The sequence below is a fragment of the Hippopotamus amphibius genome, chromosome 15, assembly GCF_030028045.1.
Source record: "Hippopotamus amphibius kiboko isolate mHipAmp2 chromosome 15, mHipAmp2.hap2, whole genome shotgun sequence".
Taxonomy (NCBI): Eukaryota; Metazoa; Chordata; class Mammalia; order Artiodactyla; family Hippopotamidae; genus Hippopotamus; species Hippopotamus amphibius.
In genome coordinates this window covers 18,258,954-18,274,706 of record NC_080200.1, presented here as the reverse complement: position 1 = coordinate 18,274,706, position 15,753 = coordinate 18,258,954, and the positions used below count along the sequence as shown (strand labels likewise).

The 15,753-nt window shown below is 45.2% G+C and overlaps 1 protein-coding gene across 3 annotated transcripts in view; it reads right to left on the bottom strand.

Annotated features, from left to right (window-relative positions):
- AKAP8L (A-kinase anchoring protein 8 like) overlaps positions 1-15,753 on the bottom strand; it is a 31,424-nt gene that overhangs the window by 3,234 nt on the left and 12,437 nt on the right. For all 3 annotated transcript variants that reach the window (XM_057710337.1, XM_057710338.1, XM_057710339.1), the window contains 8 exons: positions 14,858-15,311; positions 14,670-14,766; positions 14,516-14,586; positions 14,085-14,148; positions 13,055-13,163; positions 11,460-11,601; positions 11,266-11,371; positions 10,898-11,028 (listed from right to left, as the gene is read on the bottom strand). In XM_057710337.1, the coding sequence (XP_057566320.1) occupies positions 10,898-11,028; positions 11,266-11,371; positions 11,460-11,601; positions 13,055-13,163; positions 14,085-14,148; positions 14,516-14,586; positions 14,670-14,766; positions 14,858-15,311 (1,174 nt within the window). The remainder of the gene's footprint in view (positions 1-10,897; positions 11,029-11,265; positions 11,372-11,459; positions 11,602-13,054; positions 13,164-14,084; positions 14,149-14,515; positions 14,587-14,669; positions 14,767-14,857; positions 15,312-15,753) is intronic.

Here is a 15,753-nt window from a genome sequence, read left to right as displayed (position 1 = left end):
TATGGTATGAGGTAGGAATCCAACTTTCCTTTCCAGAAATGTATAAGATAAACCATTGTTTCCTCCCACTGAATTGACATAGAGGTCTACAGTCCCTTATCCACAAATCTGAACTCCAAAAGGAAAAGCTTTTCTCCTAAAATTAATTTGGTGGCAAAATATGAGCTGACATTATATTTTTATACCGTCTTCGCACTTTCCCAGAGCCTGCTGGGGATGTTAGAATCATACCATGTAGCTGTTCTGAAATCCAAAAGGTATTTAAAAAATATCTGCATTTCTGATAAGGGACCTGTAACTGACATTAATACTGAGTTCCAAAACATACTGACATCTTTCATTAGACTACTCTGGTTCTCCTCTTTTTATTTTTTTTAATCACTATGACACTATCACTTGTTTTCAATTGCAGTGGCCCTGTATAGGTTACATCTGTTACAGCAAGTCCCTGAACTCACTGCACTTTGTATAATTTCCTTGGCTATTAGACTTAACTCTACAAATATAACTTTAAAATAATTTCAGCCAGTCCCCCTCTCCAGATTGTAACTGGAATTGCACTATGTTGCACTGTCTAACATAAAATGGTTTTGTTTTGCTATTAAATCTCCCATCTAAGAACTCAGTACTTCCCTCCATTCACTGAGGTCTTGTTTCATATCCTTGAAGTTTAAGATCCCATGCATTTCTTCTTTACATTCCAAGTTATTTCACACATTTTGTGGTTATTGTGAATAGATTTTCCCCCATTTATGTTTCTAATTGGTTATTACTACTAAAATGGAGAAAAACTACTGCTTTTGGTATGTCATCTTGAATCCTAACCCCTTACCAAATTCTGTTAATTCTAAGAACATTTTTTGCTGGAATCATTCAGCTTTTCTAGGAATATAATCACATTATTTGCATATAAACCGTTTTCAGTTCCAGTATTTATACTGATAATGTTGCTGATTTCTTATTGAACCATCTTTGTATTCCAGAAGCAAATTTTACTTAGTGTCACACATCTGAATCATTACTAGATTGATAATTACTAATATTTTACTTAGCACTTTTACTCTTTAATAAACTAACCTACAGTTTCACTTCATTATTATCCTTACCAGATTTTTGGAATTAAGGTTAAAAAGAGCTCCTAAAAATGAATTAGAGGACAGGAATTTGGCAGGGCAGCCTGAGAAGCTCCATGGACCTGCTCCCTAGTGAAACTGATAAAAACTATTAAAAAAAACAACCCACAACTATTTAAAATCTTTGGAAATGGTACTAAGGACACACACCAAATGAAGAAAATATTTAGTGAGGAAAAGCTACTAAAACTCAGTAACAAGAGCATGAATTGTGGTGGTTAAAACATGACCAGTTGCTTCCCTGCCTTCCCCAGCTCAATGTGACAGAAACTCCCCTCTAGACAGTGCTGCCAAGAACACAGGCCTTCCTCTCTACTCAGCTCATCACCATTGACGGATATATCTTCCCAGAAGAAGCAGGATGCTAACACTTTTCATCCTGCCCCAAACGGCCTGCTGCTGAGGCTAAGTTCTGGGCAAATTCAGCTGAGAGGTGGGGGCTCCCTTCTATCTAGCCCTACTCATGGAACGGAGACTTAACCTTACGTTGCTCTTGCGCTGGCTTGTTCATAAAGCAGAAGTCCCATGCCCAGAGAGCCAAACCAAACCAAACTGACCAGAGACTACAGGTGCCTCCACATCCCATCTCTTCTAAAGCAGCAGAGTCAAGAGAGACTCTGTCCCACTCCCAGCTCAGAAGCCTGGGCTCAGAGATTTTGCCCAGGGGGAAAGGCATACCTTAAAACAATGAGCTCTCAACTCTCTTCCCAAAGGAACTTACGTCATTTCTAAGAGTGTGGGGAAGTTCAAGACTAAGGGCTCTCAAAACAGTGGAAGGTGTGGAGAAAAGCAATTAAAAGGAAGGTATATTTGATAAGCAACACAAACTAACCCACAGCTGTCTCCAGAGAGAATCAGTAAAATAGGTAAGAGGAACCTTCCCGGGTTCAGATAAATCTCAATGACCCAAAAAAAACCATCCCTGGACTTCCCTGGTGGCGCAGTGGTTAAGAATCCGCCTGCCACACGCAGTTCAATCCCCGGTCCAGGAAGATCCCACAGGCCACGGAGCAACTATGCCTGTATGCCACAACTACTGAGCCTGCGCTCTAGAGCCCATGAGCCACAACTACTGAGCCCATGCACCCCACCTACTGAAGCCCGTGCATTCCAACTACTGAGCCTGCATATAGCAACTACTGAAGCCCACATGCCTAGAGCCTGTGCTCCACAACGAGAAGCCACCATAATGAGAAGCCTGCACACCACAAAGAAGAGTAGCTCCTGCTCGTCACAACTAGAGAAAGCCTGCAGGCAGCAACGAACACCAGTGCAGCCAAAAATAAATTAAAAAATTAAAACAAAATAACAACACAAAAAACCATCCCTGTAAAGAAGCCCAATTTAATTGGATTAAAGCAATTTAATTGGATTAGAGCAATTTAATGCCTCTAGGCATTGTTGAAAACAACAGCCAACAACTTGTGGAGATTAACAGCTTGGTGTAGTATGGGAAAAAGACATCTAGAACCATATAAAAACTACCATCATCCCAGGATGTCTGTGCACTTGCCTATGGCTTCCTCTTCCAAGGCACAGTATCAGAGGCTTTACACTGTCAGGATGAAAGAGATTTCACTAAAATAATTTCACTGTTCACTAAACTGACAAGCAAATACAACAACAAGACCTAGAGTGGGGGAGGACTAGTACCTAGAGTTGCCACAATGTATTATCGAAAATGTCTAGTTTCCAACAAAAATTATGAGACATGCAAAGGAAACTGACAACCAGGAAAAAAGGCAGGCAAACAACAGAAACTGCCTGTGCCAATGGCCAGATGTCAGATTTAACAAAGACTTCAAAGCAGCCATTATAAATATGTTTAAAGAACTAAAAGGAACCATGCTTGACATGCAAGATATGATGACACTGTTTCACCAAATAGAGAACATCAGTAAAGGGACAGAAATTATAAAAAAGAAACAAATACAAATCTTGGAGCTGAAAAATACAAGCAACTGCAATGAAAAATTCACTTTCACTAGAGCGGCTCAAAAGTAGATTTGAACTGGCAGAATTAGCAAATCTGTAGATTGGCAGAGATCATACAATCTGAAGAACAGAGACAAAAAAGAATGAAGAAAAATGAATAGTCTCAGACAATCCTGGACACCTTTAGGTGACCCAGTATACACATAACGAGAGTACCAGAAGAGGAGAAAGGAGCAGAAAAAAATATCTGAAGAAGTAATGGCTGAAAATTGCCTAAATCTCATAAAAACTTTAATCTACACATCCAAGAGGCTCAAAAGACTCCAAATAAACACAAAAAGATGCACAAAAAGACACATAATAATAAAAAATGCTGAAAGCCAAAGACGAGAAAAATCTTGAAAGCAGCAAAAGAAAAATGAATCCTTACTTAAAATGGAACCCCAATAACATTAAAAACTGACTTCCCATCAGAAATGAGGTCAGAAGGCAGTGGGATAACATACGTAAAATGCTCAGAGAAAAAAACGTCAACCAAAAATCCTGTGCCCAGAAAAGCTATCTTTCAAAACTGAAAGTGAAGTAATAATAACATTCTGCAACAAACAGTAATTGAGAAAGTTTGCTGGTAGCACACCTTATGAGTAATACCAAAGGAGGTTCTGCAAGCTCAAAGTGATCCCAGACAGTAATGCAAATCCACATGAAAGAACAATAAAGGTAATTATGTAATTACAAAAAACACTATAAATGCAATATTTCCTGTCTTCTCAACTGGTTTAAAAAGGAGTTGTATAAAACTGTACACATATTTAAACATTAAAAATATATATACAGCTCTAAATATATATAAATAATTGTATTATTTGGCCTGTAACATAGAGAAATGTAATATATTTGCCAATAACAGCACAAAGAAGGTTGAGGGAGTAAAACTGTATTGGGCTAATAAGGAAATGACTACAGACAGTAACTTCAATCCACAGGAAGAATTCAAAGGAAGAGAACCAGAAAGGAGCAATAAGAAGGCTAATATAACAAAAGCTAGAAATATGTAACTCCTCTCCTTTCTTCTGTCAGCTTCCTTAAAAGACAAATTATATAAAGTAATAATTACATTGTATTACATTATTGGGTTTATAACACATACAGATGTACTGCTTTGTATGACAAAAACCTCCTACATAGAGAGAAGTACATAGGAAAAACAATCTCATTGAAAGTAAGTTATTGTATCTACAGTAAAAGTTGAAAAGTTAAATATGCATAAAGTAAGGCCTAGAGAAACCACTAAGAAAATAATGCCCCCAAATGCAGTGCAAAAAAACCATTAAAAAAATTAAATGTTATACTGAATAAATACTTAATACAAAGAAAGCAGTAAAGGGAGAATAGAGGAACCATGTAAATCTAATAATGACATTAAATGTGAATGGATTAAACAATCCAATCAAAAGGCAGAGACTGTCAAACTGGATAGAAAAATAAGATCAAATTATATGTTATCCATAGGAGATACACTTTAGATCCAATAGATTCAAAGATACAAATAAATAGAAGGGAAAAGATATACAAACATCAACCATAAGAAAAATTAACTGGCTATACTATATACTAATACCAGACAAAATAGAGTGTAAACAAAAAATGTTACTAAGATAGAAAGAGACATTTTATGATGATAAAAGGGTCACTCCATCTGGAGGATATAACAATTATAAGTATAGATGCACCTAACAACAGAGCACCAAAATATATAAGACAAAAATTGACAGAAATAAAGGGAGAAACAGACAATTCAACAATTGCTGGAGATATCAATATCCCACTCTCAATAATGCACAGAACAACTTGGCAGAAGACCAACAAGGAATTAAAAGGCTTGAACAACAATATAAAACTAAACAGGCATAACATATCTATAGAACACTCCACACAACAACAGCAGAACATCCATTCTTCTCAAATGCACAAGGCACAGCATAGACCATATACTAGTCCACAGAATAAGCTTCAGTAAATTAAAAGGACCAAAATAACAGAATGTATATTCTCTGACCACAATGAATAAAACCAGAAATCAGTAACAGAAAGGAATTTGGGAAATTCAGAAATATGTGAAAATTAAATGACACACAGCTGAATAACCAATCGGTCTAAGAAAAAGAAATCAGAGGGAAATCAGAAAATAACTTGAGACGAGTGAAAATGAGGACGTGATATGCCAAAACTTATGGGACACAATGAAAGCAGTACTCAGAGGAAATTTATAGCTATAAATGCCTACATTAAAATAGAAAAGAAACTAAAGCAAGCAGAAGATTAGAGTAGAAATTAATGAAGCAGAGAACAAAAAAAAAGGAAAAAAAAGTCAATGAAGCCATAAGTTTGTTCTTTTTGAAGATCAACAGAATTAACAAAACTTTAAGAAGAGTGACCAAAAAAAAAAAAAAAAAAAAAAGAAGACTCAAATTACAGCAATCAGAAATGAAAGAAGGGGACTACTGACATTACAGAAATAAAAAGAATTATAAAGGAACACTAGAAAAAAATGTATGCTAATAAATTGGATAATAGATGAAATGGACATATTTCTAGAAAGACACAAACTACAGAAACTGACTCAAGAGAAAACAGAGGCAATACCCTGGGGGTCCAGTGGTTAGGACTCAGCACCTTCACTGCCAGGGCCCAGGTTCAATCCCTGGCAGGGGAACTAAGATCCTGAAAGATGCATGGTGAAGAAAAAGGAGAGGGAGGAGAAGAGGGAGAAGAGGGAGAAGAAGAAATAGAAAATCTAAATAGACCAATAACAAGTAAGGAAATTGAATTAGTAATAGAAAAAAAAAAGCTCCCCACAAAGAAAAGCCCAGATCCAAATGGCTTCAGGGGCAAATTCTACCAGTTTAATACCACCTCTTCCGAAACTTCCAAACAATAGGAGGGAAAACTTTCCAACTCATTTTTTGAGGCCAGTATTACCTTGATACCAAAACCAAAAACATCACAAAAAACACAGACCAATATCTCTTACAAATACAGATGCAAAAATTCTCAACAAAATATTAGCAAAGCCAATCCAACAACATATAAAAAGAAATATAGGGGCTTCCCTGGTGGCACAGCGGTTAAGAATCCACCTACCAATGCAGGGGACACGAGTTTGCTCCCTGGTCCAGGAAGATCCCACACACTGTGCAGCAACTAAGCCCGCGCGCCACAACTAATGAGCTTGCGTTCTAGAGCCTGTGAGCCACAACTACTGAAGCCAGTATGCCTAGAGCCCCTTCTCTGCAACAAGAGAAGCCACCACAATGAGAAGCCCACACACCACAACAAAGAGTAGCCCGTGCTCACCACAACTAGAAAGTCCACGTGCAGCAACAAAGCCCCAATGTGCAGCCAAAAATAAATACATACATACATAAATTTATTTAAAAAAGATAACTATACACTATGACCAAGCAGGATTCTTCCTAGGAATGTCAACGGTGGCTTAACACCCCAAGTCAATATAATATACCATACCAATAGAATAAAAAACAAAACCACATGATCATCTCAATAAATGCAGAAAAAGCATTTGACAAAATTCAATACACTTTCAGCATAAAACACTCAACAAGATATGAACAGAAGAGATTTTAGCAATGAGATAAACGGCACCTATGAAAAATCCACAGCTAACATCATACTTAATGGTCAAAGACTGATGCTTCCTCCTCCACCAAGATGAAGAACAAGAAGATATTTCTCTTCAAAATTGTGTTGGATGTTCTAGCCAGGGCAATTAAACAAGGAAAAAAAAAATTAAACAGCATCCAGATTGGAAAGGAAGTAGTTAAACTATGTCTATTTGCAGATGACTGACCTTATATACAGAAAATGCTAAGGAATCCACTAAAAAACTATCAGAATTAATAAACAACTTCAGTGAAGTTACTGGATACAATATCAACATATAAAAATCAATTGTATTTTGATACACATACAAAGAACCACCCAGAAATGGAATTAAAGAACGCAATTCCATCTATAATAGTATCAAAAGAATAAAACACTTAGGAATGAATTAAGAACCCCAAAGTGCAAAACTTATATACTGAAAACTACAAAACATTGTTGAAAGACATTAAAGAAGATCTAAATAAATGCAAAGACATCCCATATTCATGGACTGGAAGACTTAATAACACCACTGAGATGGCAATGCTCTCCAAACTGATATACAAATTGACTATGGTAGTCCTATCAGAATACCAGGTGGCTTCTCTGTAGAAACTGACATGCTGGTCCTAAAATTCTTGGAAGCTCAAGGAACACAGAATAGCCAAAACAATCTTGAAAAAAAAAAAAGGAACAAAAGTCGGAAGAGTCATACTTTCCAATTGTAAATCTTACTACAAAGCTACAGTGTGGTAATAGCATAAGGATAAATATAGAGAACAATAGAACAAAGAGTCCAGAAATAAATCCATGTGGCTATGGTCAACTGACTTTTGACAAGAATGCTATGACCATTCAATGGGGAAAGAATAGTTTCTTCTACAAATGGTGCTGGGACAACTGGAAAATCACATGGAACAGAATGAAGTTGAACCTTACCTTATACCATATACAAAAATTAACTCAAATGCATTAAAGATCCAAATTATAGGAGCTAAAACCGTAAAACTCTTATTGTAAGAAAACATAGGGGTAGGACTTCCCTGGTGGCGCAGTGGCTAAGAATCCACCTGCCAATGCAGGGAACACAGGTTCAAGCCCTGGTCCTGGAAGATCCCACATGCCATGAAGCAAGTAAGCCCATGTGCCACAACTACTGAGCCTGTGCTCTAGAGCCTGCAAGCCATAGCTATTGAGCCCCTATGCCACAACTATTGAAGCCTGCACGCCTAGAGCCTGTGCTCCGCAACAAGAGAAGCCACCGCAATGAGAAGCCTGCACACCACAACAAAGAGTAGCCCCTGCTCACTGCAACTAGAAAGCCCCCACACAGCAACAAAGACCCAACACAGCCAATAAATAAATAGACAGATTAATTAATTAATTAATTAAAAAACCCATGGGGTAAATCTTTGTGACCTTTTATTTGACAATGGATTCTTAGGTATGATACCACAAGCATAAGGAACAAAGGAAAAAAAAATTAGATAAACTGGACTTCATCAGAATCAAACTTTTGTGCTGCAAAGATACATAAAGAAGGTGAAAAAAAAATAACCCACAGAATGGGAGAAAATATTTGCAAATTATATAATGGACTTGTATCTAAAATATATAAAGAACGCTTAACTCAAAAAGACCACACAATTAAAAAATAAAGTATTTGAACAGACATATCTTCACCTCCAAGAAGATAGACAAATCGCCAACAAGCCCATGAAAAGATGCTCAACATCATTAGTCAGTTATCAGGGAAATGCAAATGAAAAATACAACAGATACCACTGCACACCCACTAGAATGGCTGGAATCAAAAAGTCACATAATAACAAGTGTTGGTGAGATATTAATAAATCATAACTCTCATACATTGCTGATGCAGATATAAAATGGCACAGTCACCTTGGAAAACAATTTGGCAGTTCCTCAAGAAGTTAAACTGTTACTCTTTGACCCAGATATTCCACTCCTGTCTAAAGGAAATGATAACACATGTCCATACAAATGCTTGCATAACAGAACTATCCACAATAGCCAAGAGGTGGAAACAATCCAATTTCTAAAGAATGCATAAACCAAATGTAGTATATATCCATACAAGAGAATATTTTTAGGCCATACAAAGGAATGAAGTTCTGATACATGCTACAATATGGATGAACTCTGAACACATGCTAAGTTGAAGAAGCCGATCACAGAAGACCGCATACTATGTGACTGCATTTATATGAAATATCCAGAATAAGCAAGTACATGGAGACAGATAGTGGTAGATTAGTGGTTGCCTAAGCCTGGGGGAACATGATGAGCCGGACAGTGATAGCTGAAAGGTATGGGTTTCTTTCTGAGGTGATGAAAATGTTCTATAATTGACTGCACTGATAACTGCACAACTGTGAATATATTAAAAACTACTGACTTCTACACCTTACATGGATGAACTGTATGGTATGTGAACTGTATATCAATAAAGCTGTCACAAGAAGAAGGAGGAAAAGGGGGAGGGGAAGGAGGGGGAGGAGGAGGAGCAGCTGATTTTTATTCACTTCTAAGCCTGGAATTTTAAAAAATATGGTATTTATAGTCAAACTATCTCTATAAACCAACTACTTCTGGTGTCTTCAAAGTATCTTTTACCACCCGTCCAATCCCCTCTGCGGTTGCTGGTTGTTACAGCTGTTCCTTCTTTTTTCAACTTGATTTAGAATCAGTTTTGAGTTTATTTTTTGCTGGCTATCATTCATTTCACCTAGATTTTCCAAGTTTTAATACCATGCACTGTCCATCCTCTACCATCTGCTCTGTTCTCTTTTTACCGCTTATCAGCTCCCAACCCAAGAATCCCACCTTGGCAAGATCCCTACAGCTTCTCTGTTGCCAAAGCCAATGGACATTTTCCTCATCTTTCCATATCTCTCAATGGTATATGCCAATCCTGAATCTGCTCAATCACCCAAGCCAGATCTCTAAGCCCATCCCATTACTGAGAATCACTGCACTGAGAAAGACCAGAGATGAGTTTGATGGGCATGGGAAAAGGCTGAGAAATGATATTTCTTACACTCCCCTTGGCTGCTATCATCTGCTCATAAATCCCATCAGCCTCCTCCAAGATGATGGCAGCCAAGCCTCTCTTTCTAGCCCAGACCTGGTCCTCGGCTTCTTAGCTCTCTCCAACAGCAAAGCCCCGCCACCCCCACTCCCACTTGATCTCTAACAGCAACCTCTAACCCAGGATGTCACCCGTTCAACCAAAACAAACACCTACGCTGGGGACTTCCCTGGTAGTCCAGTGGTTAAGACTCTGCACTTCCACTGCAGAGGATGAGGATCAATCCCTGGTCAGGGAAACTAAGATACCACATGCCATGTGTCATGGCCAAAACAAAAGGAAACAAAAAAACACCTACTCTGGCTTCTGTGCTAGGCACTGGGAATACACTGGAGTGCAAGACAGAATTTTTTCAATTTCTTGCCAAATTCACTCCTTTCCCTTTCCCATATACACCCCTCCCCATCTCAGCAGCACCACTGTCCACCAGTTAAACAAGCCACAAATCTGTGACACCCCAGACTTCTGGTCACTCCCTCATGCCGACCTCCCGCTGACTGCCTTAAACAGCTCTTCTATCCTGCCTGTCTCTTCATCTCCAAGGTGGAGGCACACCTCTGGCTTGATATTGCAGCAGCCCTTCATTGATCTCCCACCTCCCTCCCACAAAAGATGCCCGAAGTCTTTAGTCCAACAAAACTCTAATCCTACTAATCACCCACTTTAAAAACTTTGCTACCTATAGGAGCATGACCAGGGCCCCCAGCCCAGCCCTTGTGAACCCTGTGTCCAATTCCTTCTCCAACAACACTTGCACCATACACTTCTCCCTGTTTGGTTTCTGAACCTAATCTGGCCACTGGCCCCTATGCACATGGAGGCTCCCATATCCCACAGACAATCTAGCTCTGATGCCACCACCTGCCAGGCAGAGTCCCCATTTCCCACCCCTCTCTCTGTAGCTTTGCTGACTGCCCTGGACTGGAAATGTCTATATCTTCCTGCCTTCTATAGTTCTTCATGGGCAGGCAGGGGTTATAATGCCAGGACCTCCCCAGAGGCCTTACCCAGTCAACCCACAGCATAGTGGGAGGCACTGGTGGCCACTCACCCTGCGGTTCCGGTTGTGATCCATGGTTTTGAGGTGCTTCTGAATGATCCCAAACTGCATGGGAATGAAGAGGTCACAGGCTGCACAATGGGCTGCCTCTACCTTCTTCACAAAATGTTCCATGGCAATTTCTGTAGAGAGGAGAAGGAGGAGAGTTGCCACTGGTCCAAGGCACCTAAGAAAGACCCAGGAGTTTGGGGAAAACACCAGACTAGCTCCTCACCTCACCCTGCCACTTCCATGTGGGCCTGAGGCTGTTCTCACTGACCCTCCCTGGGGGAACAGAGGGGTGCTGTGACCCCACTCTGAGAAGCAGAGGAGGGAAGGCTGAGGCCCTGCCTGGCAGGACTGGGATGGAACCTCCTCACCTTGGGTCAGATCTTGGTCTCTGTAGATCTGCTGGATCAGACCATCAAGGTCCTCCACGGTTTTTCGGAGCTCCTCTGTCTTCTTGGTCTTGTTGGTGACGTACTCCTGCCAGAGATACCACGAAGACATCAAGGTTTGTGTGGGCTGCTCTATGTCCTGAGGGTAAGAGCAGCTGTACCACTCCATGGCTCACCTGCAGAAAGTCAGCCGTCTGCTTCGGGAGCTTGGTGCCTACGTACTTAAAGTGTTCCTTGTGAAACTTGCTATCGAGGTGGCTGGCCATCTCATCCTCGTAAAAGGTCCGGTATTTGCAGAGAGAACACACAAACTGGATCCTGCCACAAGAGGGAAATGAGGGACTGAGACCAAGAGGGTCCCAGGGAACAGTGCTGCTGCCTCACCCAACCCAGCTTCGAGCCCTGAAACAGGCCTTGCTCACGGGCCTCTGAAGTGCGGTCCCAGCAGGGGGACAGGCTAGGACCAGTGGGGTTGGGAGTAGAGAGGGACAGAACATCTGCAGGCTGCAGTTACTGCAACGTAGGGGACAGGGGAGGAACTCTTCCTTCCCATAGGCAGGAGGCTGAAGCCTGAGGCAGCAGCTGCTGCAACAGGCAAGGAGTCGCTGGAAGGTTGCCGGAGGGCATCTCTATCAAGGCTGGGCAGGAGCTTGTGTACTTGGCCCAGCTGGGGACCGGAAGGAAGGATGCCCTGGCGTGAGCCAGGTGGCCCTGAGGTGCAGAGTGGAGTACGCAGTCCCGAGGCAGGGCCCGAAAAGGTGCTGCATCTTCCTTCTGGGGTCTCAGGGACTGAAAGGCCCAGCCCATCCTTTGCTCAGAATGCTTGGGGGTGGTGTCGGGAGGGATGGGAGGCAAGCAGGCCTGGGCACCTGCTGCCTCATCTTCCTCTTCTGAGAAGAGACCAGTCTGAGCTGGAAGGAGGGCGCCCGCCTGGCCTGCCAGAGGGCAGCCTGGAGTCACCTGAGCGAGGTGCTCTGTCTGGGCCTCGTGTCCACAGCAGAAGCCCGGGGTCTGGGGCCTGGGCCGGAGCAGGCCGCCGTGGCAAGGGGCGGAGGAGGCCAGCCGCCACCGAGGCCTCGGGGCAGGTCCCTACCTCTGCCGGACGTCCTTATCTGGGCCACGGGGTCAGCTTTGTCTGGAGAGCCCAGGGGCCAGGCGCCGGCGAGGCTGAGGAAGGTCCAGCAAGAGCAAGAGTCTGAGGCGGAGGAGGAGGAGGCAAGCGCCAGTGCGGGAGCCCTGAGGGCAGACAGACCCGACCAAGGGGCGTGAAGGGCTCAGCCGCAGACAGGCCCGGCCTGACAGGGCCGGCGGGCAGGGCAGGAGGCAGGCCCAAGGCTGCCACAGCCCACAGGTGCTGCCATCTCTCCTGAGTGTGGTGATGGCCTCTTGGCAGCTAGCTCGGGTGGCACAGGCGCCTTGGACCTCGAGTCTCTGATGAGCTGGCCCCCTCCCGCAGGGGCATCAGGCCCCCAGTGCACCTCAGGGCTCGTGCGCCGAGTGACCTCGCGCCGGAGCTTCTGGGCAACGGTGGTGAGCAGTGTCAGATCTCAGGCCAAAGTCGTGAGCGGTCGCCAGGCGGCCGCAGAGGGGCAGGGGACGAATCAGGCCTTGGGAGCTGGGCCTGGCAGAAAGCAGGGTCCATGCACGGCCGAGCAGGTGGCGGCTCCCAAGGGAGGCCAGAGGGCGGTGAGGCAGCAGAGCTATGGCCCTGCTCTCCTGGAGGTAGCCCCGGAGCGAGGCAGAGGCAAAAGGGTGGAGGGTAGCTGGTTACCTTTCCACCATGCGGTCTCGCTGCCGCTTTTTCTGCTTGTCCTGGCTCTTTTTGCCAGCCAGCAACTTGCGCTTGGTCTGGCCACTCTCATCCTGGGTGCTCAGGGACCCTGTGGGAACAGAGGGGCACAGTTACCAGTTTGTGGCCTCTAGCTGGATCATCCACACTCTACTCCAGAGGGTCCATTCTGAAAGCAGCTGTCCAAGCAAGGCCTCTGGCTGCGAGCAGGGCTGGGTACCCTGGGATGGGTGGGGAGTGATTTTGGCCTAGGCCCTGAAGAGGGGAAGACACGTGCTAACCCCACCACTCTCCAGGATATCCACACTCTGCAGAGCGGGCCGCAGGGAGGCTGGAAGGCAAAGAGGCTGTCTCAGTGGGGACACTGGCACAAGTTCAGAGGGCCCAGGTGGCAGGATGCAGGAAGGCCTCAGTTGGGGCCTAAGTACAGCCCCCAAGGGTAAAGGCCCCAAAGCTCACATGGCCCTGCCCACCCCACACTGGGCACCGCGGCAACAGTAGGCTGAAGCTGGATTTATGGTTAGGTACCTGCTGGCGCTCATCACTCGAATAGGGGGACACGGACTCCCAACAGGGGCTGTAGAGGCGCTAAGGGAAAGGACACGCAAACCAGAGCCGTAAAAACTGCACCAAGGTCCCAGCTTGGACACCAGCCACTGAGGACTCGGAAGTGCATGGTTACTGAGGGCCTGAGGGCAGGGGGTATGCCTGGGGTTCTCTCACACTTTTGCTTGCTGCCCCCACCTGAAGGCAAAATCAGTGTGCTATGCAGGGGCCATCGCCACCCACAGTCTCTGTCCTCTGTCTGGGAAGATTAGGGGTAGAATGGGAAGGGAGTGGATGAAGACAAATTACTCCCCACCAGCACATACCCAGCCACATAAGGAAGGACCCAAGCTGGACACACTTTTGCTAAAACCCTGCCCCCAGCTGGACCACCCCCCCCACCCATCCCCCCACCCCAAGCCCCCGGAAGAGCCACCCCAGCACCCAGGCCACTGAGAAAACTCACCCTTCTCTGCATCCTCTTTGCCTTCTTCCTTCCCTTCCTCTTTTCCCTCTTCGTCTTCTCCTTCCTAAGACACAATTTCAAAAATTCTATGTTAAAGCATGTGTAGTTGCTCATAACGGCTGTAAATGACAAGGCCCTGTTCCAGGCCAGGCACTGAGCCAGAAGCCTCACATCCTCCCAACAGCCCTTGCACAGAGGGCTCAGTCTGCCATTTTTCTGATAAGGAAATCCAGCCCCTGGTTAGGCAGCCTCTCGGCAGCCTGTGCTCTCTACCAGACTAGTACCTCCTTGTGCTAGTCATGTGTGCATGCAGAGATGACTCGGGCTGGCCTGTGGCTCCCGTGGAGAGGCCTGTTCTATGGCACAGGGGCTCAGGCAGCCCACTGTTCACAGCCCTCACCTACAGAAAGTGCAGGGCTTCGGCCACTTACTGCTCTGGAGCCTTTCTCCACAGCCTCACCGCCTTCAGTGCCCTCTGCAGCTTCCCCCTCGGTGCCCTCATCTGAAAGATAAGACGAAGCAAGCTCAGCCCAGGAGCCCCAAGGAGCAGAGGGCAAGGGTCATGGGTCCAGTGCCCAGACTCACCATTGTCTGAATCACTGTTATCAGAGCAGTCCGTCCGGGTGGCTTTGCTGTCTGGCTCGTCAGGACTGCCACTTTGCTTTCTCTTCTTTTTCTTGGTCTGGGTCAGAAAGAGGGAGCAGGGTCAGGGTGGATGGCTCCAGGTCCCTTGCTCTGCTCAGTCACAGACCAGGAAGGTCTCCTCTACTCACCCGAAAGTCAGCCGTGGTCCAGGTCTTCCAGGTCCGCCTCACCTGCTTCATGCCATTGCCAAACCCAAAGCCAAAGCGGGAGCCACCCGGGAAGGTGCCCCCGCCACGCATGCCCTGGAACATGCCGTACTCAGGGATGATGTTCTGGGAGAAGAGGGAGGGCAGCCGGGAGGCACCAGGCATGCACTGGCCCCGGGCCCCCATGGGGTCTTCCCACATGCGCCCATAGCCCGAGGCCATCGGTCGGCCACTCCGGGAGTCCCGGGCCCAGCCCTGAGCCCGTGGGCCAAAGGTGTCGCCGCCACGCATGCGGAACTGGTCGCGGTAGGCATCGTACTGGCCCTCGTAGGCCATTTCCATCTCAGGGTCAAGCTCGCCGTAGTCATAGCCCGACCGGTACAGTTCACGCTCACTCAGGACGGCCCTTGAGTCACAGGCCTCGTAGGAATCATATCTGCAGAGGCAGGTGGCAAGCATCAGGGAAAGCCCCAGGTCCCATCACCCTTCTGCTCCTGTCTTCCACCAAATTTCCCCGTCATGGGGACAGAAGACCCACTCCAGCACCTACCCCATGCCATCAGGGAGGACCAATGTTTGGAAATGCCAATTTAAAAGGCCTCTCAGAGGCAGACTTCTAGAAGCCAGAAGGGCCTCTCAGCTGATGTCCCAAGGCTCGCATGTGACCACGTACCAGCTTGAGGACCCTAAGAAGGACTGACTACTAGGGTAAAGTAGGTCTCAGGAGAAGAGACAGCCCACAGCCCACAGGAAACGTATGGCAGTCATTTCCCAAACAATGCCCAAGGCTGCTCCTCAAGGGGCAGAGCCAAGTACCCCAGCATCCTGCAGTACATGGGCAGTCCAGAACATCAATGTTTGTCCACTGGGGCTGATAA